At 52.6% G+C, this 21534-nt stretch overlaps 2 protein-coding genes and 1 long non-coding RNA gene across 4 annotated transcripts; 1 reads left to right on the forward strand and 2 right to left on the reverse strand.

Moving 5' to 3' along the window:
* Window positions 1–418: 418 nt before the first annotated feature.
* Window positions 419–3383, reverse strand: LOC132526815 (uncharacterized). Its single transcript, XR_009542701.1, has 2 exons — window positions 3039–3383; window positions 419–952 (listed from the first exon to the last, which is right to left on the reverse strand). It is a non-coding gene; the product is annotated as an uncharacterized LOC132526815 (long non-coding RNA).
* Window positions 3093–14403, forward strand: CAMK1 (calcium/calmodulin dependent protein kinase I). 2 transcript variants are annotated; one of them, XM_060161252.1, is made up of 12 exons: window positions 3093–3249; window positions 5917–6031; window positions 8125–8256; window positions 9483–9557; window positions 9665–9803; window positions 10627–10753; window positions 10846–10921; window positions 11612–11724; window positions 12297–12375; window positions 12472–12559; window positions 13914–14031; window positions 14140–14403. In XM_060161252.1, exons 2-12 carry the CDS (start codon window positions 5949–5951, stop codon window positions 14220–14222), a joined length of 1113 nt encoding a protein of 370 aa, XP_060017235.1. In that variant the 5' UTR covers window positions 3093–3249; window positions 5917–5948; the 3' UTR covers window positions 14223–14403. The 2 variants fall into 2 exon arrangements, with proteins under 2 accessions (XP_060017235.1, XP_060017234.1); XM_060161251.1 differs by lacking the exon at window positions 3093–3249 and adding an exon at window positions 3314–3427.
* Window positions 14340–20717, reverse strand: OGG1 (8-oxoguanine DNA glycosylase). The gene is given in 9 exon segments (XM_060161250.1): window positions 14340–14535; window positions 14537–14679; window positions 14681–14695; window positions 14934–14983; window positions 15119–15260; window positions 17182–17363; window positions 19038–19217; window positions 19784–20031; window positions 20352–20717. Coding segments are annotated over 9 exon segments (1188 nt in total). The 5' UTR covers window positions 20489–20717; the 3' UTR covers window positions 14340–14444.
* Window positions 20718–21534: the final 817 nt, after the last annotated feature.

Below are 21534 nucleotides of genomic sequence, written 5' to 3' on the forward strand. Positions count from 1 at the left end.
TCACTTTGCTGTACAGCCGAAATTAACACAACATTGTAAATCAACTATACTTCAATTAAAAAAAAGAATGTTTTTATGTTTGTAAAGAAACCTGTCCATCTTTTCCTTGTGATTTCTTCCATTTTTCTCTAATCTTAAAAGATCATTCACTCATCTAATGGCTAATTTTCTGTTGGATTCAAGAATTGATGGAGGGACTTCCCTGGTGGTCCAGTGGCTAAGACTCTGAGCTCCCAATGCAGGGGGCCCAGGTTTGATCCCTGGTCAGGGAACTAGATCCCACATGCTGTAACTAAGAGTTCACATGCCGCAACTAAAGATCCTGCACGCTGCAACTAAAGATCCCACATGCCTCAACTAAGCCCTGGTGCAGCCAAATAAATAAATAATAATAAAAGAATTGATGGAGATGTCTGAGTTGTTTTGTCATTTTTTAATAACAAAAGAGAGAAGAGGATTATTTCCTTTACTTTTTTTTTTTCATATATTTGACTTTCCTTGACTTTTTGCTTCAGTACCTTGAAATATGCTCACTGGAAGTGCAGGCTGTAGGAGGAAGTGTGTATATGTATACACATCAAAAAAAGTCTGGAAGAATATGTACCAAGACATATTAACGCCGTTTTTTTTCTGACTGATGGAAGCACGGCTGGGATGGATTTGTTAGTTGTGCCTGCCCAGGACTGCTATTTCCTTTGGGCAGGATAGCCATCTTCATCCCCTGTGACTTTGGTGTGGCTGCCCATGACAGTACACTTACCCTGTATAGTACCTTATTCCTCTGGCAACAGTTCTGGGGGTAAAGGCATAGGCATGTCTCTCCAGCAGAGCCCATCGGAGTCCCTCCCTGAGACTGATACATGAAACTGGGTATAGCTCCTCTTTTGCTGGGTTCAGTTGGAAAGTTGGGGCTGCCTCACACCATGCTTCCTGCCAGGTAGAGGAGATCACTCTGCAGAGGAAAGGAAGCCGAAGTGTAAAGAAAAATCGAGACAAGGAGAGATGAGAGAAAGCAAATCCTCCAAGTACTGTATCTCCAGTTCCAGTCTCACACCCTGATCCATGGTGTTCCTCTTTCAATCTTGCCTCAGCTACTGTGAGCCATAGGTTCCTCTTTGGTGAAGCTGGCTTAGATTGGGATTCTATTACTTGACAAGTGAAAGAATCTAACCAATGGCAAGGAGATTTAGGGGAGGGAAATTGCCCCTTAGCCCCCTATCCCCAGGCAAACCAGGTCCCTTCTCTGAGCCTCAGTTTACACTAGAAGTAAATTTTAGCTGTCAAATTTTTAATTCCAATGGTATTCAAGGCATTTCACATACATCAGTCTCATAGAATTCTCAGGAGAATTCTGAGTCAGTTATCGATATTCCCAATGAAGAAACTGAGACTCAGAAAGGAAGAGTGTGACTCAGATAAGTTAGTCTCAGGAGCCTTTCTAGGGGGATTTCCCTGGTGGCGCAGTGGTTAAGAATCCACCTGCCAATGCAGGAGACATGGGTTTGAGCCCTGGGCCGGGAAGATCCCACATGCCATGGAGCAACTAAGCCCGTGCGCCACAACTACTGAGCCTGCGCTCTGGAGCCCACGAGCCACAATTGCTGAGCCCACGTGCCACAACTACTGAAGCCCGCGCGCCTACTCTCGCCATAACTATAGAAAGCCCGCGCGCAGCAACGAAGACCCAAAGCAGCCAAAAATAAATAAATAAAATAAAATAAATTTATAATAAAAAAAAAGCCTTGGGCTTCCGTGGTGGCGCAGTGGTTGAGAGTCCGCCTGCCGACGCAGGGGACACGGGTTCGCGCCCCGGTCCGGGAAGATCCCACATGCCACGGAGCGGCTGGGCCCGTGAGCCATGGCCGCTGAGCCTGCGCGTCTGGAGCCTGTGCTCCGCAACGGGAGAGGCCACAACAGTGAGAGGCCCGCGTACCGCAAAAAAAAAAAAAAAAAAAAAATCCTTTTTAGGAACCTCTGCCATCTTCCTTTCTCACTGTAAAATGGGCATAATAACTGACCACCCTCAGACACAGTCCTGAGGATAAGAGAGGGAAAAGCCAGTTGAAGTTGAGTTGGGGGTAAGCATTGTCCCTTCCGCATCTTCCCGGAAAATGCAGGAATTCAAGAGTTAGGGCTAGCACTGGGTGATGATGGAGGTGTAGTTGGGGTCCTCGGCAAAGAGCCTCCTCTGGCTGCCTTCAGTCCATCCAGCCCCAACCCTACTTCCTGGGAGTTGCTGCCCCGCCCCCCGCCCCCACACACACACCCCGGGCCACCTTCCCAAAGAAGGCCTCGCGCAAGAGGACGTCAGTCAGTTCCCTTGGCGCCCTGCCTACCTCCCCAGGGCACTTTTGGGCTTTCCCTCCCCAACCTGGCCCCGAGCCATCGGTCACTGGCGCCTGCCCAGTCACGCGGTCCTCTTTGGCCGACTTCCTCCAGGATCCTGATTTAACTCTCCCTCCTCCCCCGTCCCTCCCCGCCCCAGGCTCTCAGGGTACCCTCCTGTTCTGCCCGGCAGGTGTAGGGAAGTAGAGCATCAGCTCTGCCTCAGAGGGGGACCTCGGGCTTTAGTTTTCCCGCCTGTCAAATGCGGCCCCCACCCTACGGTTGCCTCAATTCTCTTCACTGCCTCCTACTCTTGCTTTGTCCTTTCCCTACGGCCCCATCCCTCCACCCCCATCAGTTTCCTAAGCTCTTCCCAGGGACTAATTCCCCGGGGCGGAGGTGGGGGGGTAGGGGAGGAGGGACAGCGTCCAACCTTAAGGGAGCTCAAGGAACTGGTCTGAAAGGAACTCCAAGAGACAGGGTGAAAATGGCCAGCTTCCGCCATCAGACAGACTTGGGTTCGAATTCGACTCTACTTCTGACCAACTGCTGATTCTGAACCCTTCATCTCTCTGTGCCTCAGTTGTTCCTTCTGTGAAACGGGGACCCTGCCGGGAGACGAAGGATGGAAAGACTCAAAGGGAGGCTCCAACCTGAACTAAGGGTTCCCCCGCCCACAGCGCCCCTTCCCCAGCCCGGGAGCGGATCCTCACCTCCCAGTCCCTAGTCCCTCCGCCGCAGGCTCCTCCTCCTCTGACATCAGAGCCGCGGGCGGGCGGAGGGAGCCAGCTGAGTCCGAATCGAGCCCTACCCCGAGAGCGGGCGGGCGGGCTGGCCAAGCGCGCAGCAGCGGCGGACGGCGGACGGAGCTCGGCACCTGACAACTCGCGCCTCCCAGCCAGCCCCGCGGCTGGGCAGCCGCAGGTACAGCCCGGGAACCGCCCCGCCCGTGACCCTGGGCGCTGTCGGGCGGCGGGACCCTTCAGCCGCTGGACACCATCCCCGAAAGATGGGAGGGGGTGCCCGGGAGTACTGGACTGTACAGGGGCAGGGCTGGGCCTTTCTCCCCCACCTATGCCCCAGGCTCAGCTGCCTTTACTGAGTGGGTAAAAGAGGAAGGAGGAGGAGGAGGAGGAGGAGGAGGAGGAGGAGGAGGAGGAGGAGGAGGAGGAGGAGGAGGAGGAGGAGGAGGAGGAGGAGGAGGAGGAGGAGGAGGAGGAGGAGGAGGAGGAGGAGGGTGTGTGTGTGTGTGTGTGTGTGTGTGTGTGTGTGTGTGTGTGTGTGTGTGTGTGTGTGTGTGTGTGTGTGTGTGTGTCTGCCTTCAGGAGGAGGGGTGTGTGTTTGTGTCTGCCTTCAGGAGGAGGGGTGTGTGTGTGTGTGTGTGTGTGTGTGTCTGCCTTCAGGAGGAGGGGTGTGTGTGTGTGTGTGTGTGTCTGCCTTCAGGAGGAGGGGTGTGTGTGTGTGTGTGTGTGTGTGTGTGTGTGTCTGCCTTCAGGAGGAGGGGTGTGTGTGTGTGTCTGCCTTCAGGAGGAGGGGTGTGTGTGTGTGTGTGTGTGTGTGTGTCTGCCTTCAGGAGGAGGGGTGTGTGTGTGTGTGTGTGTCTGCCTTCAGGAGGAGGGGTGTGTGTGTTTGTGTGTGTGTGTGTGTGTGTGTATCTGCCTTCAGGAGGAGGGGTGTGTGTGTGTGTGTCTGCCTTCAGGAGGAGGGGTGTGTGTGTGTGTCTGCCTTCAGCTGGGCCTGAATGTGGAAGGACTGGGCATTAGGAGGTAAAGACGTGTGGGGGCCGTGTTGGGGTATGCGAATGTCATAGCACAGGCAAGTGGATCTGATATGAAGTTGCAGCATGTTGGTGTGTAAGGGTATCCGTATGGGTGGGGATGTCTGGGAAACAGTGTTTGGGTTGCACATTGTGTATCTAGGTGTTGTGTGTGCTGGAACCTGGCTCAAAGGGTAGTAAGTCAGAGTTGGGGGGTATACAGTTGTGTACTGAGGATGTTTGGAGTTAGATGTTTTGAGGATTTGGAGTTTAAGAGCTTCTAGGGTGTATAGGAGCTGGAGGGTGAAGGGTGTGAATGAATCTGGGATGTCTGGTATACAGGTGAGGGGTCTGTGTGTGTGTGTCTGTCCTGTCTGCATGTCGTCTCGTCCAGGTGTACGTGGATGTGTGTTTTGGGGTGTGAGAGGGATCTGTGGGAGGGATGTCTGGGTGTGAGGATGTCTGAGGAAGTGTGTGTTTGGACATGTGTGCTGATGTCTGGGGGTACATGTATGATGAGATGTCAGAGCATCATCTGGAGATGGAGTATGCTGGATCTGGGGGCAGGTGTTTGGGTTCAGGGGTGTGGGTGGGTCTTGGTGTGGTGTATCTGGGTGTAGGGATATGTGTGGAACTGTGAGGTTTGTATTTGCCAGGCCTCCAGGTGGGTTTTAAAATTCTGCCTCTAGAGCTTACCATCAAGTTTCCTTTCCTAGAAGTTTCTGTCCCTGGGATAGGTGGCCAGACCCCCCTGGGAACAAAGTCCCACCCAAAGAGTGGGATCGCACATCAGGGGCTCTAGTCAGGGCACCTTCCCCTCATTTTCCCACAGAAAAAACAGAGAAGAAAAGTGTTCTTCCTGAGGTCACACAGTACACTGGTCTCTCTTTTGGCCTCACTTTCTGTGGGCCTGGGATGGGATTGAGAGGCTGTGTTCTCTGGATGGGTCCTAGTCTGGCCGCAGCCCCCTCCAAGGCCTTTACCTTCAGCAAGCTTAGCTGGGGCCCCAGCTAGGGTCATTGGGCAACTCTGGGTCCAGACCCTATCCATCGCCAACCTCAGTCTCCCCATTCTCCATCTGATGAATGGAGAGAGAATGCTCACCCTCTACTGCTGGTTGAGACAGACGTCTCAACAGAAAAGTACAGGCTGGATCAGGGTGAGATCAAGCCGGGAGGGGACAGTTTGGGTGGGACCATTTCTCAGGCTGCTGGGACCCAGATGGGGAGTCAGGAGTGAGAGGGGGTAACAGGAGGTCCAGGGAGCTCCAGCTGTGGCTGCTGTTGCTGTGGTAACAGTGCAGAAGGAGCTATTTAAAAACATGGCTGAGACATTGCTGGAAGCCCAGGCTGCCGGAAAACTGATTTCCGAGAGGCCTGGCGGGGAGAAGGAGGAGGGAGAGGAGACACCCCAGCAATTCCCAGGGTGGGGCTGGGACATCGCTGGTTCTGGGGACGGGGGATCCTCCGGGGCTGTGCATTTCTATAAGCTGCTCTGGGGTCTTCTCTGCTGTCCTCCCAGAGGTCAGTGTCCCCCTGAGTGTTTGGATTTAGAGAGGGAGGAACTGGGAGGTGAGCTGAATAAACGAATGAATGAGTGACTTTGTTGAATGAAGAATTTTGCTGCCACCCTGAAGGATTTTCCTCTAGGCATAAGGATATGATGCATGGATGTTGCTGAATGAACAAATGGCCTGTGAATGAGTGAAAGTTGAATGATTTTGTCAAATGAATGAATCAAGGAATGAATAAACGCAGGCTGAATGGGGCCCCCAGTAAGTTCCCACGAAGAAGCCTGGGCCCTGCTGAGTCTTTTCCTTCCATTCCCTTTCCCAGGAGCCCTGGCTGTGGCCAGGGGGCAGTGGGCCATGCCGGGGGCAGTGGAAGGCCCCAGCTGGAAGCAGGCGGAGGACATTGGGGACATTTACGACTTCCGTGATGTTCTGGGAACGTGAGTCTCAGAGCAGGAGGAAAGGGAGAGCTGTTCCTGAGCTGGGGGTGGGGGGGCGGTTGGGAAGGTCCTCACTCCTGGGCCTGACTGGCTGGGGAGGCTGAGTCCAGGGTGGTGCTTCCTCTAGCCAGTTGATCACTGCTTCCTGTTTCCTACTGCCCAGGCCCCATGGTGGCCTTGTATGGCCCGACTGGCCTGGGCTTCTCACTTCTGGCTGACAGTGGGTGGAACAGAGGCTGCTCTTGCCACAGCTCTGGGTTCCTGTGACGAGAAGAAAGTAGGAGGAATGAAGGAGCCAGTTTTTCAAACTTGCTGCCAAGAACTGGGGGTTCTGGCCTAGGTTTTGGAACTGAAGCTGGGCGTGGCTTTGTTCTCAGTGGTGGGAATCCAGAAATAACTCAAACCTGATCTCCCAAGTCGATCCCAAACATGTGAGGGAGACAGACCTACGGAAAATGACAACAGGGTGTGTGCTGTGCTCTAGCTAAATTCGGGAATGAGGACTTTGTTGAGCCCAGAGAGAGCAGTGGCTTCTGTGTGGAGAAGAACTTTATGGAGAAGGGAGTATTAGAGCTGGGGACTAAAGGATGGGTAGGAGTGTACTTGTCAGAGAGGGAGAAGGCATTCCAGGCAGAAGGAATAGCATCAGCAAAGGTTCAGAGGCATGTTATGTGTGGAAGGAGAGAGAGTCTAGTGGAGCTTCTCATCAGAGGCTGGGGGAAGAGTGGAAGAAGAGGCTGAGAAGAGAGAGGAACAGGTCATGTAAGGCCTGAAAGCCAAGCTATGGAGGCTGGACTTGACCCCACGAGCCACAGGAAGACATTTACGACTTTGTGGCAGATTTGCAATTCAGGATGGTCACTCTGGCCACAGCACAGAAGGGAAATTGGAGAGGGACAAGACTGGAAACCAGCAATGAGGCTATCACAGTCACTAGTTATTCTGACGATTGAGCTTTCACGAGAGATGCTTTTCTTTGACTTATGGCTTCTTATTATCCCAGGGAAAGCAAACCGTCCTAGAAAGAACACTCTAGTAAACCCTCCTTAATCAGTGAACTTTAGTGAAAATGAATGTGTTCCTTTCTAAGAGCCTGTTAGAAAGCATTGCTTCTCAAACTTCAGTGAGGATACACATCACCTGACAGTCTTGTTAAAATGCAGATTCTAGGGCTTCCCTAGTGGCGCAGTAGTTAAGAATCCGCCTGCCAATGCAGGGGACACAGGTTCGAGCCCTGGTCCGGGAAGATCCCACATGATGCGGAGCAACTAAGCCTGTGCACCACAACTACTGAGCCCACACTCTAGAGCCCGTGAGCCACAACTACTGAAGCCCGCGTGCCTAGAGCCCGTGTTCAACAAGAGAAGCCACCACAATGAGAAGCCTGCGCACTGCAACAAAGGGTAGCCCCCGCTCGCCGCAACTAGAGAAAGCCCGCGCGCAGCAACAAAGATCCAACACAGCCAAAAATAAAATAATAAATAAAAATTAAAAATGCAGATTCTGATTTAGTAGGTCTAGGGCAGGGCCTGAGATTCCACACTTCTGAAAAGTTCCCAGGTGATACTGATGGTTCTTCATGGTTCTAAAGGGTGTTAAATAAGCCATGACTCAAATTGGCTTTTGCAGAAAAAGGAGTGAATGAGTCATGCACATAATAAAAAAGCCTAGGGAGTAAACTTCAGGCATGGGATGCAGGGGCTCACATGATGTTATCAGGAAATTGTCTTTGACGGTTTCTCAGCTCTGATTTCCTTTGTGTTGGCTTCATTCTCAAGCAGGCTCTCCCCAAGTGGTGGCAAAGATGACCACCATTAGCTCCAAGCTTACGTCTTACCAGCTTAGCAGGAAAGAGCACCTCATTCTCAAAGTGCCAGTAACCTGGCTTCTATCACAGGACCCAATTACAGTGGCCAGGGGATAGACTACTCTGATTGGCCAGGTCACCTCTGGCACCAGGGAGGTGAATGAGTGATGGAGGGAGGCTCATCCCATCTCCTTGGTCTGGGGATGGTCACGTAACCCATAGGGGGATGGAGGAGAGGCTGGAGGGAAGCTGAGTTCCCCACCTCGTGAATCCCCTCTCTCTGCAGAGGGGCCTTCTCGGAGGTAATCCTGGCAGAAGATAAGAGGACTCAGAAGCTGGTGGCCATCAAATGTATCGCCAAGAAGGTTCTGGAGGGCAAGGAGGGCAGCATGCAGAATGAGATTGCTGTCCTGCACAAGTACGTGAGCCACATCCTGTCCCTGCCCCGGGTTGACCCTGCCTTGACCCCTCCCATTCGCTTCCTATCTCTGCTTTGGGCAAATCATCTAACCTCTCTGAGCCTCAAATTGCTCATTTGTAACACGAGGTAATAATCTCCACTTGGTAGGGATTTGGGGAGCATTAGAGGTCCCTTATTTCAAGTGCCTGGCACAACAGCTAACATGACAGATGTGACCGAGATGCCACTGCTTCTTTACAGTGGTTTAATGTCCAATCAGATCTAAAGGTCAGTCCTTGAATGTGTCTCAAACCCATGTATCTCAACTGACGTTATCTCTAGACCTACCGCAAGTTCCTGCCACATATTAAACCACCCAGCAAGTTGAAAAATGCCCATCTACGGATGCCCTGACTCAACAACCAAATGGCCTCCAAACTGTTCATGCTGATGGGAAACCTGCTGTTCTCACTAGAAGCTCATATAGACTCTTCACTTCCAGCCTCCCCCCTGAGCTTTCCAACCACCATGGGCAGGGACGAAATAATCATTTCCACTATTGGGTCAGGGAGACTGAGGCCCAGAGAGGACAAAGGACTTGCCCAAGGTCACACAGCAAGTTTGTGGCAGAGCCAAATCTTCCATCAAACTCAATTACCATCATTGGTTCATTTCTGGAGCGTTTACTGTGTGCCAGGCATTGTGCCGATTCTTCCCTGCATTTCCTCACATGATCCTCACTCCACCACTTGGAGGGAAGTACTATCACTGGCTTCATATTATAGATGAAGAAACTGAAGCCCGGAGAGGTTACCCTCAATTCAGTGAATATGAGTGAGCACCCACTCTGCACCAGGTGTGGAGCAACGGTGGTGAGCAAGATAAAGCTGCTGGTCTCGTGGAGATGATGTTCTGGTGGGGGAGGCTGACAACTTTATAAACCCAGACAAGTGTTAAAATCATATACTGATCAGCACTGTGAGGTGAGAAGACTTGCCCCCGAACAGCACGTGGCAGAGGCGGATGAGGACCCGGGTCTGTCTGACGCCGGAGCCCAGTGTTAACCCCTGTGGCTCTCCTGCCTTCCATGACACTATGATACATCATGGTAAATCAGCTTTTCCCTTTGAGACCCAGATCTCAGGCTCGTCCTGCCCAGGTTTGCAGGCGGTGGTTCTTCACCATGAGGGTGGGGAGGTGGCTGAACTGTCCTCACCTCTGAACCACCTCATTTCTCCTTTCAGGATCAAGCACCCCAACATTGTAGCCCTGGATGACATCTATGAAAGTGGGGGACACCTCTATCTCATCATGCAGCTGTGAGTGGCCCTGCCTCTGCACCTTCCTGACAGCTCTCCCTGCTGCCCCCTCCCTGGCCTCTCTGCCTTCCGTTCTCTTGTCCAGACTGCCCTGTCCCTGGCTACAGGGTGTCAGGTGGGGAGCTGTTTGACCGAATTGTGGAAAAAGGCTTTTACACAGAGCGGGACGCCAGCCGCCTCATCTTCCAGGTGCTGGATGCCGTCAAGTACCTGCACAACCTGGGCATCGTACACCGAGACCTCAAGGTGGGTGTGAGGGTGTGTGGGGAGCTGGGGCACCCAGGGGTGGGGCCTCTGCAAACTCCTGAGACCTTGGGTACCTCTCACCCCCTTGCTGAGCCTTGCTTTCCCATCTGCAGAATTGACCCGGTAAGCCCTAAACTGCTTCCTCCCCATTCCATCTCTGACACACAAATGGACACAAAGGTGAACTGTGCTGTTATTTTATCCCAGTCGCATCTTATGTCTTTTTCTGATAATAAAAGTCCCACTTGCTCTTTGTAGAAAACTTGAATGGGGTAGCAAAACACAAAGAAGAAAGCCAGAGCCCCTGAAAGCCTGCTCCTCAGAGACAATGATGGGGTTCACGTTTTGTAGTACATCTCATTCTGCTCTAGAAGAGTGCTGGGGTGAAACAGATCTGGGTCTGAGTTCTCTCCCTGCCACTCCCCTCCCTAACTGTAGATCCTCAGGCAAGTCCCTTTGCCTCTCAAGGCATCAGTTTCCCCCACTGTAAAGTGCGATTATTCAGAGTGGGCTAGCAGGGATGTGGTAAGGATAAACTGAAATCAAGCACAAGACAGGATCTGGCGCACAGGAGCTCCTCAAAAATTCTTTAGGGTGTCACAGTACACACCTGAGGTTTATAGGAAATTCCGTTCCACATCCCCGAGGCCCTTGTCCTTTTGGAACTTCGAACTTAATTGAGTTTCTTGTGCCTCCAACCAAGATGGCAGCTGTGATGCCACAGTGGCTTTTGGGGGGCTCGCTGGGGTGCTTGGGGAGGCAGAAGGTCCTGCTGGCCTCTGGCCATCTCCCACTCCTCTTCCCCCACCTCCCATCTTCCAAGCCAGAGAATCTGCTGTACTACAGCCTGGATGAAGACTCCAAGATCATGATCTCCGACTTTGGCCTCTCCAAGATGGAAGACCCCGGCAGCGTGCTGTCCACAGCCTGCGGGACCCCAGGATACGTGGGTGCGGAGGGCCGTGGGCTGGGACTGTGGGCGGGGGAGGAACCCAAAGCTGCCGGGCAGATTTGTCACCACCATGTCCCCTTCCCTCCACAGCCCCTGAAGTGCTGGCCCAGAAGCCCTACAGCAAGGCAGTGGATTGCTGGTCCATTGGGGTCATCGCCTATATCCTGTGAGTGGGGGGCTTGGCCGTTGGGGATGTGGCTTCAGAGTTCTTCTCTCCCCTACTTTGCTCTCTTCCTCCTCCCTGCCATTTCTTCTTTCCTGCCATCCATATTTATATCTACCAATTAATGACTAATATTACTTCACTCAACAGATACTATGTTTCTGGCACTGTGCCAAGCACTGGGGCTTTAGCAGAGAATAAGACAGACAAGGTGCCTGCCCTCAGGGGGCAGACATGCTAGTAAGGGAGACAGAAAATAAATAAGTAAATCTATAAAATAATGGCAGGTGGTAAGAAATACTAAGAAGAAAAATCAAGCAGGGGAGGGAGATGGGGATGGATGCTATTGTAGATAGGAGGTCAGGGAGCCTCTCTGAGGAGGTGGCATGAGTGGCATCCTGACTGAAGTGAGGGAGCCAGACATTCGAGGTGTGGGGGGAGAATGGTTTAGGCAGAGGGCACAGCAAGTGCAAAGGCCCTGAGGAAGGACAGATGGCGGCATGTTAAGGAACAGAAAGCCAGGGTAGCTGGACAGGAGTGAGCAAGGCAGAGAGGGCCAAATTTCCCTCCTTTGTAAAAGGGGGAACTCCTTCCTGTGGGTCCTGCCTGATCCCTGAGACTGCCCCAAAGCTCCATCCTGGAGCCAGTGGGTACAATGAAAATGGAAATGAGAATGAGTTTCTCCTTGCCCAGGCTCTGTGGTTATCCCCCCTTCTATGACGAGAACGATGCCAAACTCTTTGAACAGATTTTGAAGGCCGAGTACGAGTTTGACTCTCCTTATTGGGACGACATCTCTGACTCTGGTATTTGGGGCTTTGCTTTCTTCCCCTGGGTCCTACCTCCGGTGCCTTCCTCATGTGCTTTGGGGGTCTCCTCTCTGCCTTCCTTCCACCAGATTCCCCAGCCCCAGACTAACAGAGCTGTCTTCGAGACCAGACACCCACCCTGGGTGCTTCTCTTTGCCTGGCTCCTGGCCTGAGAAACTGTAGGCTTTCATTCATTCGGTCTTCAAACATAGTATTTTAGAAAATACCTCCCCCCACTGACTTCCTAATGCCTAAGACACCACCATTCATGTTTTTATCTGTCTTCCTGTGCCTCCGATTAGGAGGCAAAGCTGTGAAGCCATTATCAGTCATGTACACATCAGTGTGAATACACTGAGCACAATCTTCTCTAGGAACAAGTTATTCTTAAGGGAGAAAGCTGGAGGGTTGGGGTGGGCCTGGGGGCTTAGAGAAAAGGGTGCAGGTGGGGTGGGGTGGTGAATGGACAGATCTGGCTTCGGTGCCAGCCAGACCTGAGGGGTGGGTTCTATCTTGGGGGTGTTCTCAGGCACCACCATGCTGTCTTTGCTCTTGTCTTGGGGATTCAGCCAAAGACTTCATCCGGCACTTGATGGAGAAGGATCCAGAGAAGAGGTTCACCTGTGAACAGGCCTTGCAGCACCCCTGGTGAGAGCTCCCACAAGCTGCAGGCTGGGGTGGGATCTGGGGCCCCCAGGCCTGCCTCAACCTTCACTGACAACCCTCCACACACATCCGCTCTAGGATTGCAGGAGATACAGCTCTAGATAAGAATATTCACCAGTCGGTGAGCGAGCAGATCAAGAAGAACTTTGCCAAGAGCAAGTGGAAGGTGAGCCCACGTTTAGTCCGGGGTCCCAGCCTCCCCAGGACTCCTCCCCAGCCCCATCCAGCCCTCAGCTCACACAGCAGCTTGCACCTTGTGGGGCACACTGTAAATGCTCAGGGGTGCTTACTGAAGAACCTCATTCATTCATTCAATGCTCTGACACCTACTCTATTCCAGTGATGGTCCCTGACCTCCAAGTCTAGAGGGAGAACAGTGTATACTTCTTAAGGAGACATCGAACCCAAGCCACGAGATCCTGGAAGGGGCATAAACCTGTCAGACGTGATAGCCGAGTAGGAATTAGCTGGGCACAGCAGAATAATGTCTGAGGCAGACGGAACCAGGGTGCAAAGGGCCAGGAGACGTGAGAGTGCAGCCATTCAGGGCAGTGTAAGCGCTAAGCCTGGCTGGACTGGAGGAGCTGTGGGCCAGGAGCCCAGGCTGCAGACCCAGGCAGGGGCCAGGCTGCTCGGGGGGTTGAGTGCCACAGTGGAGCAATGATTTGATCCTGGGGATGCTGAGGAGCCCCAGAAGGATCTTCAGCTGGAACTTGCCCATTAGGAAGGGCTCTCAAGATGCAGAAAGGCACAGTGGAGGCTGGGAGACCCTTTAGGGGGCTGTGGCAGAGACATAGTCAGGAGACGGTGAGGGCTTGGACCAGAGAAGTGGCACTGCGAACAGAGAACACTGGTTGGTCCAGGAGTCGTTTGGGAGGCAGAACTGACAACAAGTGATGGTATAATGGATATTGGGGGAGAGAAGAGATGTCCAGGGCTGGCCCAAGATTTTGGTCGGGGATGAAGTAGATGGCGGTACCGTCACTAAGATGGAGATCCCAGGGGTAGAAACTTGTTTTAGGGGATGATTTTGGTTTGGGACATGGTAAATTTGAGGGACATCTCAGTGGATAGGTTGAATAGAGAATGATACACACACACCTGGGTAAGTTAGTTAACCTCTCTGTGCCTCAGTTTCCTCCTTTGACAATGGTGACAGTAATAGTGCCCACCTCAAAGACATTCGTGAAGATTAAATGAACTACTATGTAAAGTGCTTAGAACAGTGCCTGACACATAATGCTATATTGTTTACTCTTATGTGAATATAAATTAATTATATATAAAAAGTTATGCATGTCTGTCTACATATACATTTTATACATGTGTGTGTGTGTATTACTATATGATATGACTGAATATAGTTTAATAAAGCCTTGTAGATGTTTCAGGGAGTTTTAGGCGATCAACCAATATTGCCTGAATAAAACTAACAGAACTGCTGCGAGAATTACACCGCCAGACCCTGCCCCGTGATGTCCTGCTCTCTCCAAAGTCCCTTCTTCTGCCTCTCTCCACAGCAAGCCTTCAATGCCACGGCCGTGGTGCGGCACATGAGGAAGCTACAGCTGGGCACCAGCCAGGAGGGGCAGGGACAGACGGCGAGCCACGGGGAGCTGCTGGCCCCAGCAGCTGGGGGTGAGGCCCTGGGCTCTGTGGAAGGGCAAGGGTGGTCCACAGAGAGGCACCCACACTAGAGCAGAGGGTCTCCTCCTGTGGCCAACTCTGCTTTCTCTCCCCGTGTAGGGCCGGTGGCCAGCTGCTACTGTCGAGACTGCTGCGTGGAGCCGGGCCCGGAACTGTCTCCCACACTGGCCCCCCAGCTCTAGGGGTCTGGATCCCCCGTGTAGGAGGGGTTGGGGGCAGCCTGCTCCCCCGTCCCTGAACTGGGGAGTTACCCTGCTCCACCCGCTCCGCACCCCTTTCCCTACAGCCCCTGCACTGCATTTTCCATACAAATGTTTCTATTTTATTGTTCCTTCTTATAATAAAGGGAAGAGGTTAAAACCACAGGTAGCTCTGTCTCCCCAGACAACTCCCATCCCACACTGTCATGCAAACTGCTTGATTTGAGGGTGCCTGGCCCCTGAGGTAGCTGCAAGGAGCCCCCTTTCCAACATGAGACTGGATGGGGGTGAGAAGGGGGAATGGTGGGGAGGGGTATTTGGGGCATCCCTTCGTCCAGCGCCCCCACCTAGCCTTCCGGCCCTGGGCATCTCTTTCTGCGCTTTGCTGGTGGCTCCTGAGCTCGGTGGGGTTGGCGCAGGTCAGCACTGAACAGCACCTGGTGGGGGGGAGGAGTCTGAGTGGAGAGAGGGTACACTGGGGTCAAGACTGGGGGTGCTGTGTGGGGAGCCGGAAGGGTTCATGGGGGGCAGGGCTGAGGCAAGGAGAGTCCACTGGAGTCAGGGCTGGGGTGGGTGGAGAGTCCTTTAGGGTCACCTGGGGCAGTGGCGGGGTAGAAGAAAGTGGGTCAGGGCTTGGGGCGAAGTCCTATGGGGTCTGGACTGGAGGAGGACGGGAAGGCTAGGTTCACTCACTGCTTGGGCCCAGCCAGCATAAGGTCCCCACAGGCTCCGGAAAAAGCTTCCTAAACCAGAAGTGGTGAGGCGACATTGATTGGCCCTCCTGCTCCCTATCCACAAGGGTGGGGCGTAGGGGGAGGTGTGGGAAGTTTCCACCACCTCAGCTCACTGCCAGTCCCGACATCCCACTCTCTCCTTACCCAGTTCCTTGTTGGCCTGGGGGCTCGGACCCTTGGTGGTGGGGTGCCAGCTGTAGTCACATTGAGCGATCTGCCACACGTGGACATCCACGGGCACAGCCTGGGGCTTGTCTAGGGCCATCAAGCAGATGCAGTCGGCCACCTTTGACAGACACAGAGTGAGCCACAGAGGAGGAATGGCAGGGTCCAGCCAGCAACCTGCTTCTAGCCCCAAAGCCAGCTGCTTCCTTCTCCACTCTGAGGTTACTATGATTGTACATTCTATTAATAATTTAAAACACAGCTGTGTGGACTTCCCTGGTGGCACAGTGGTTAAGAATCCGCATGCCAGTGCAGGGGACATGGGTTCAAGCCCTGGTCCAGGAAGATCCCACATGCTGCGGAGCAACTAAGCCCGTGCACCACAGCTACTGAGCCTGCGCTCTAGAGCCCGCGAGCCACAACTACTGAGCCCATGAGCCACAACTACTGAGCCCGTGCACCTACAGCCCGTGCTCCGCAACAAGAGAAGCCACTGCAATGAGAAGCCCGTGTATTGCAATGAAGAGTAGCCCCTGCTCACGGCAACTAGAGAAATCCTGCGTGCAGCAACGAAGACCCAATGCAGCCAAAAATAAATAAATAAATAAATTAATTAATTAATTAATTTTAAAAAAGAAATAGCTCCTGGTATTAAGAAATTCTTTTAAAAAAAATATAGGGCTTCCCTGGTGGCGCAGTGGTTGAGAGTCCGCCTGCCGATGCAGGGGACGCGGGTTCGTGCCCTGGTCCGGGAAGATCCCACATGCCGCAGAGCGGCTGGGCCCGTGAGCCATGGCCGCTGAGCCTGCACGTCCGGAGCCTGTGCTCCGCAGCGGGAGAGGCCACAACAGTGAGAGGCCCATGTACCGCAAAAAAAAAAAAAAAAAAAAAAAAAAAAAAAATATATATATATATATATACATATATATATATATAAAAATAAAAATCAGCTGTGATGAGAGTGCTACTAGGTGAACATCTTATGTGTGCCAGGTTCTCGTTTTTTAATAAATTTATTTATTTAATTATAAATTAATAATAATTAATTATAAATAATTAATAATTAATAATTTATTTTTATAAATTTATTTATTTATTTTATTTTTGGCTGCATTGGGTCTTCGTTGCTTCACGCAGCCTTTTCTCTAGTTCCGGTGAGTGGGGGCCCCTCCTTGTTGTGGCGCGCAGGCTTATTGTTGTGGCTTCTCTTGTTGTGGAGCACGGGCTCTAGGTGCACGGGCTTCAGTAATTGTGGCACGCAGGCTCAGCAGTTGTGACTCACGGGCTCCAGAGCACAGGCTCAGCAGCTGTGGCCCCCGGGCTTAGTTGCTCCATAGCATGTCGGATCCTCCCGGACCAGGGCTCGAACCCGTGTCTCCTGTATTGGCAGGCGGATTCTTAACCACTGCGCCACCAGGGAAGCCCCTTGTCTTGTTTCGCAGACAAGAAAACTGAGGTTCTGAAAGGTGAAATGACTTGGCCAAAGTTACACAGCTAGGCAGACGCAGAACCCAGATTTAATGTTAGGCTGGAGTTCAGAGCCCATGAAAAAGAGTTCTTTAAGCAAAAGTTCATTTTTAAAGTACAGAGAAATATAAAAGAGAAAATAATAAATGCCAAATTCCCAATCATCTTTCTGATAGCTAACGCTGTTGATATTTAACAAGAAGTTCTATAAGTGCATATAATTTTATGAGAAGAACAAAATGAAAAGTGGAAACATCTTTTCATTTGTCTTCCCAAAGGTAACCACTATTAAGTTCCCTGTGATTCCTTCTGGAAATTTCTGCATATAGCAGTGTATATATGTACCTAAACAAATGGTTTTTCTAAAAACGCATTCAAAGAGCAATGTCTTTTATACCCTTTCTGCATTCTATATTTCTCTAATAAAACATCTGCTGGTATCCTTTCTCCTTCCCACTCTGCCTCCAGAAGAGAAGCCCGCATCCAAGCACCCAACTCTCAGGCCTGCCTTCTCTCCTCCTCCGCTACTCTCTGCATGGGTGGTGAGGGCAGCTCCTACCCCCCTGGGGCCTTACCTTGGTGCCTACCCCAGGCAGGGTGCAGAGGGCCTTATGGGCCTCCTCGTAGGGCGCCTTGCGCAGCTGCTGCAGCCAGGGAAGTCCACCCCGTTCTTCCAGGATGGCTCGGGCACTGGCACTCACATAGCGGGCACGATACCCCAGGCCCAGCTTCCTGAGCTGAGCCTCCACCTGTGGCCCTGTGGGGTGGTGGGGAGGGGATCAGGGGTCAGGCATTATCACATCCTTCCTGTCATCAGGCTAGTGTGTGAGCCCTGCACCCCACAGGAATGCTTTCCCTAAGCACCCCTCTCCTACCTTGCCACCCTCTGGGAGACCCCAGGACACTTGCATGTACAAAGGAAAGGGTTAAGGCCTGGGTTCTGCCCCTCCACAAATGTTCTCTGAGCACTGACTATGTGCTGTGCACTGCAGAAGGGACTGAGAAGGACTTGCTGCCCTGGAGGAACTCCCCAGTTAAGTTCCTTAACCTTTCCAAAGGGCGTTCACATTCATGATCTAAAATAAAAGTCATAATACCAGCAACAGCTTCTATTTTCAAGTCCCGGGTATCATGCATGGGCAAAGTGCTTTAGGTACATTATCATGCTTACTTTTCTCAAGGACCCTGATGACAATATTATTGTTCTTCCCACTTTATGGATGGAGAAAATGAAGGCCTAGAAGAGGTTAAGTAACTTGCTCAAGAAAGGACATGGTAGAGATGGGACCTTGCACTGAGGTCTGGGACACCAAGCCTGTGCTCTTAACCCATTGCACTACCTACCTCATGATTGCTTTATTCATCCCTCAAACCCTTCTGGATAGAGACTGTTATTCCCATTCCACAAACAAGTTAAGAGAAACTTGGAGAGGTGAATGAATTTCTTGAGGTCTTATGACTACTAAGCTGGGAGCTAAGACCCAAGATTGGGTTTCTAAGCACCTAAAACATTCTGTTTTCTCCAGAGGGGGCTGTCTCCTTGCTATGCAGTCACCAAGCACTTTCTCTAGCTTGGTTCTCACAACTGCCAACTGATATACTTGCCTCTGTAAAATACTTGCCTCACAGGGCTGCCGTGAAAAACATATGTGTTTCTGGTTGCAGAATTGTTGGATTCATTGCAGAGATAACAAGTTGAATTTTCTGTTTACACCCCATAAGCCAAACACTGTGCTAGGTGCAGTATGTGTATTCCTTTACTCAACCCTCATGACAACTCTGATAGGTAGGTGCTATTCTTTTTTTTTTTTTTTTTTGCGGTATGTGGGCCTCTCACTGTTGTGGCCTCTCCCGTTGCGGAGCACAGGCTCCGGACACACAGGCTCAGCGGCCATGGCTCACGGGCCCAGCCGCTCCGCGGCATGTGGCATCTTCCCAGACCGGGGCACGAACCCGTGTCCCCTGCATCGGCAGGCGGACTCTCAACCACTGCGCCACCAGGGAAGCCCGGTAGGTGCTATTCTTATCCCATTCAACGGATTAAAAAACTGAGGCACACAGAGGCTAAATAATGGCTCAAGGTCATATACGTAGAAGTCACGTGCCAGAGTTGAGATTCTGACCCAGGCAGGCTGTCTCTAGAATGCGTGCCCTGAAGCCCAAATTACTGTACACTGTATACAGATGTCTTCTGATGAGCCATTGAACCCATGGGGCAAAAAGCCCAGACTAGTGAGGTGCTGACATTTCAGGGACAGATAAGGAAGATGAGGTGTAACTGGGGCTGATCAGACCAGGCAGGGCAGTATTCTGGATGAGGGCAGTATTTAGAAAGGCGGGAAGCTTTGAGATGGGAGAAGGGCACCAGGGGAGAACTGAACAGACCTTGAAAGTTGCTGGAAGGCCCAGAGGCAAGGACCCACCTACTCACCAGCCAGGGCCTGCAAGCTGGGGAAGCCATGGTAGGTGACATCATCAAGCTGGAGGAGCCGAGGTCCGAAGGTCTGGCAGAGCCGCTCCACCATGCCAGTGATGCGGGCAATGTTGTTGTTGGAGGAACAGATGAAGGAGAAGAGACACTCGATGGGATCCTGTTGCAGGAGTCGCACACCTGGGGACCAGAAAGGCAGAGGGACCAGAAATCACCTGTTATTGGGAGTGGCCTCTTCTCACCCTCAGATTCTAGGTACCAAGGCTCTGGGGTATCCCAGGGGAATGAGGGACAGCACTGTTAGAGAAAGCAACACCGGAGCTCTCATTCCTCATAGCATCTTGTGAGGTCTGGGTTATCATCCCATTCCACAGATGAAGAAGCCACAATGTAAGCACTATGAGGGTGGGGATTTGTTTCTGTTTTGTTCACTGTGGTATCCCCAGTCGCATAGCTGATGCTCTGTAAACATTTACAGAATGAATGATGTCACCAGCCCCAGATCACACAGCCAGGATTTGGCTCAATATCCTTGTCACTCCACTATGGTGGTCAGCAGGACAATAATAACAGTAATAATAATTACTATGTGTCAGGCACTATTCTAAGCACTTTACATGTCTTAGCTTCTTTAATCCTCATAAAATCCTATGAGGTGGATATAATCCCCATTTTACAGATGGTGAAACTGAGTAACTTAACCAAATCACAAGCACCCCAACCCCTGCCTCAGGCTCTGTACTCACCTTGGAATTTCTGAGCCACCTCTTGAAAGTGGGGGTCCACAGAACTCCAATGGTGATACAGCTGAGCAAGGCTGACATCCAGCCGGAAGTACTGTCGCACGGCCTTTAGCTCTTCCAGTGTGGGCCTGCCAACCCGGCCCTTATCCCCTCGGTACACAGTGCAGTAAAGATGCTCCTCAGTCTGGGTCAGTGTCCATACCTGGTCGGCCAGCACGCCACTCCAGTGCGCAGGGCTTTGCTCCCTCCACCTGACCCCCAGGCACAGGGCAGCCCTAGCACTCAGTTTCCCTTCCTGCACCCTTTGGGGCCCTCCCATCTTATAACTGCTCCATATACAAAACTGACTTACAAATTGCAAAGTAAAAGTGCTTTCTTTTACATCAGTTATATCATGTAATCCTCGCAACAACACTGCGCAGGCTTATTACCTCACCTCCACTTTATAAAGCATGTAACAGGGTCACCACCCGTGCCTCAGTCTCCTCTTTTGTACTCTGAAGTTTCTTCATCACCCCCAATGCACCCCAGGATCTGCTGTGCCGAGGAGCCAGGAGCCAGGGTCACTCACCGGAATGACTGTCCAGAAGCCAGAACCAGGTCCAGGCGCAGCTCAGAGCGTGGACAGGGGATGGAGGCCCACAGGGCCGGGACGGAGGCTAGAGTGCGATGTCTCATGCTACGCTGCAGAAGGGAGCGGGCTAACATTTCCACGTCAGGCTCCGCCCCATGATGCCCTCGCCCACTCAAAGCAGCTCAACGCTCCGCCGAGACACCGCCCCAAAGGTCACGCCCCTCTAGGCCTCGCCCACCAAATCCTAGCCTCTTAATTTGCTTATTTAAGGTCCGCCCAGTTTTATTCAATTTCTCCACTCCCCAAAGGCCCCACTCCTTGCGGTTCACCAACGCTCCGTCCCTCCCACTCTGTCCCGACACTCCCGTCCTTCCTCCTAACGTATCCTCCCCCGCCCCCCACAGCCTCCGGGCGCGCACCACTGTCCCCACTGTCCCAAAGAGCTGCCGCGACTTTGGGAAGCGCGCGGAAGCGCTCTCTTCGGCTTTCTCCGGCGTCCGACCTCTCTCACCGGAAGTACGGTTCAAGCCCGGCTAATTGGATCCAGAGGTAGCCAATCCACGGAGAGTTAAGAGTCGCCAATGAGAATCGGGCGTGGCGGCGGGTGGGCGGGCCTTTCCGTGGCGCCGCAGCGGTCGGCGCGCGCTGGGCTAGCTGTCCGCCCTTGGGCTTTCCTCTGTGGGCTCGGCTGCACTCGGCACGCCGGTGTGTCTCATCCCCGCTCCCCAGGGTCCGGGCGCACTGTGCGCCCTCAGGCCCCAGTCCTCACTGCCTGATCTTCTCAGAGCCCTGGGATTCCTCAGGGTCTGCCCGCCCACAGAACCAAGTCCTATCCCTCGCCGTCCTTAGCCTTTCTCACCGAGCCTCTCGGGGCTGATCCTCGCCCTCCTCAGTCGGCCTCCCCTGAACCACCCCCTCACTGAGAATCGCGCCGGAACGCAGCTCCGGGCCCGCCGAGCCTCTGAGGTGTCTCCACGGCATCTGGCTCCCGAGGATTCTGCCTTCGCGCTCACCCGCTGAGCCGCTACCCTCCAAGGGCTTGTCCCTGAGCCTCGACGCTGTAGGCTTAGGCCTCCTCACAGACTTCCTCGTCAGAGGCCTGCCTCCTCGGACTGTCCCGCCGGGCGCCGCCCGCTGGCTGCCACAGCTGCTCCCTCCGTCTAGGGCCTTCCTCCACAGC

This window comes from Lagenorhynchus albirostris, chromosome 10 (genome assembly GCF_949774975.1).
Source record: "Lagenorhynchus albirostris chromosome 10, mLagAlb1.1, whole genome shotgun sequence".
NCBI lineage: Eukaryota > Metazoa > Chordata > Mammalia > Artiodactyla > Delphinidae > Lagenorhynchus > Lagenorhynchus albirostris.

Excerpts from the sequence above, each read along its gene's own strand:
- CAMK1 (XM_060161251.1), top strand. The coding sequence starts at position 3,400 with ATGCCCCAGGCTCAGCTGCCTTTACTGA. Across the intron at positions 12,560-13,913 it reads TTGCCAAGAGCAAGTGGAAG|CAAGCCTTCAATGCCACGGC; the intron begins GTGAGCCCACGT and ends CTCTCTCCACAG. Across the intron at positions 14,032-14,139 it reads GCTGGCCCCAGCAGCTGGGG|GGCCGGTGGCCAGCTGCTAC; the intron begins GTGAGGCCCTGG and ends CTCCCCGTGTAG.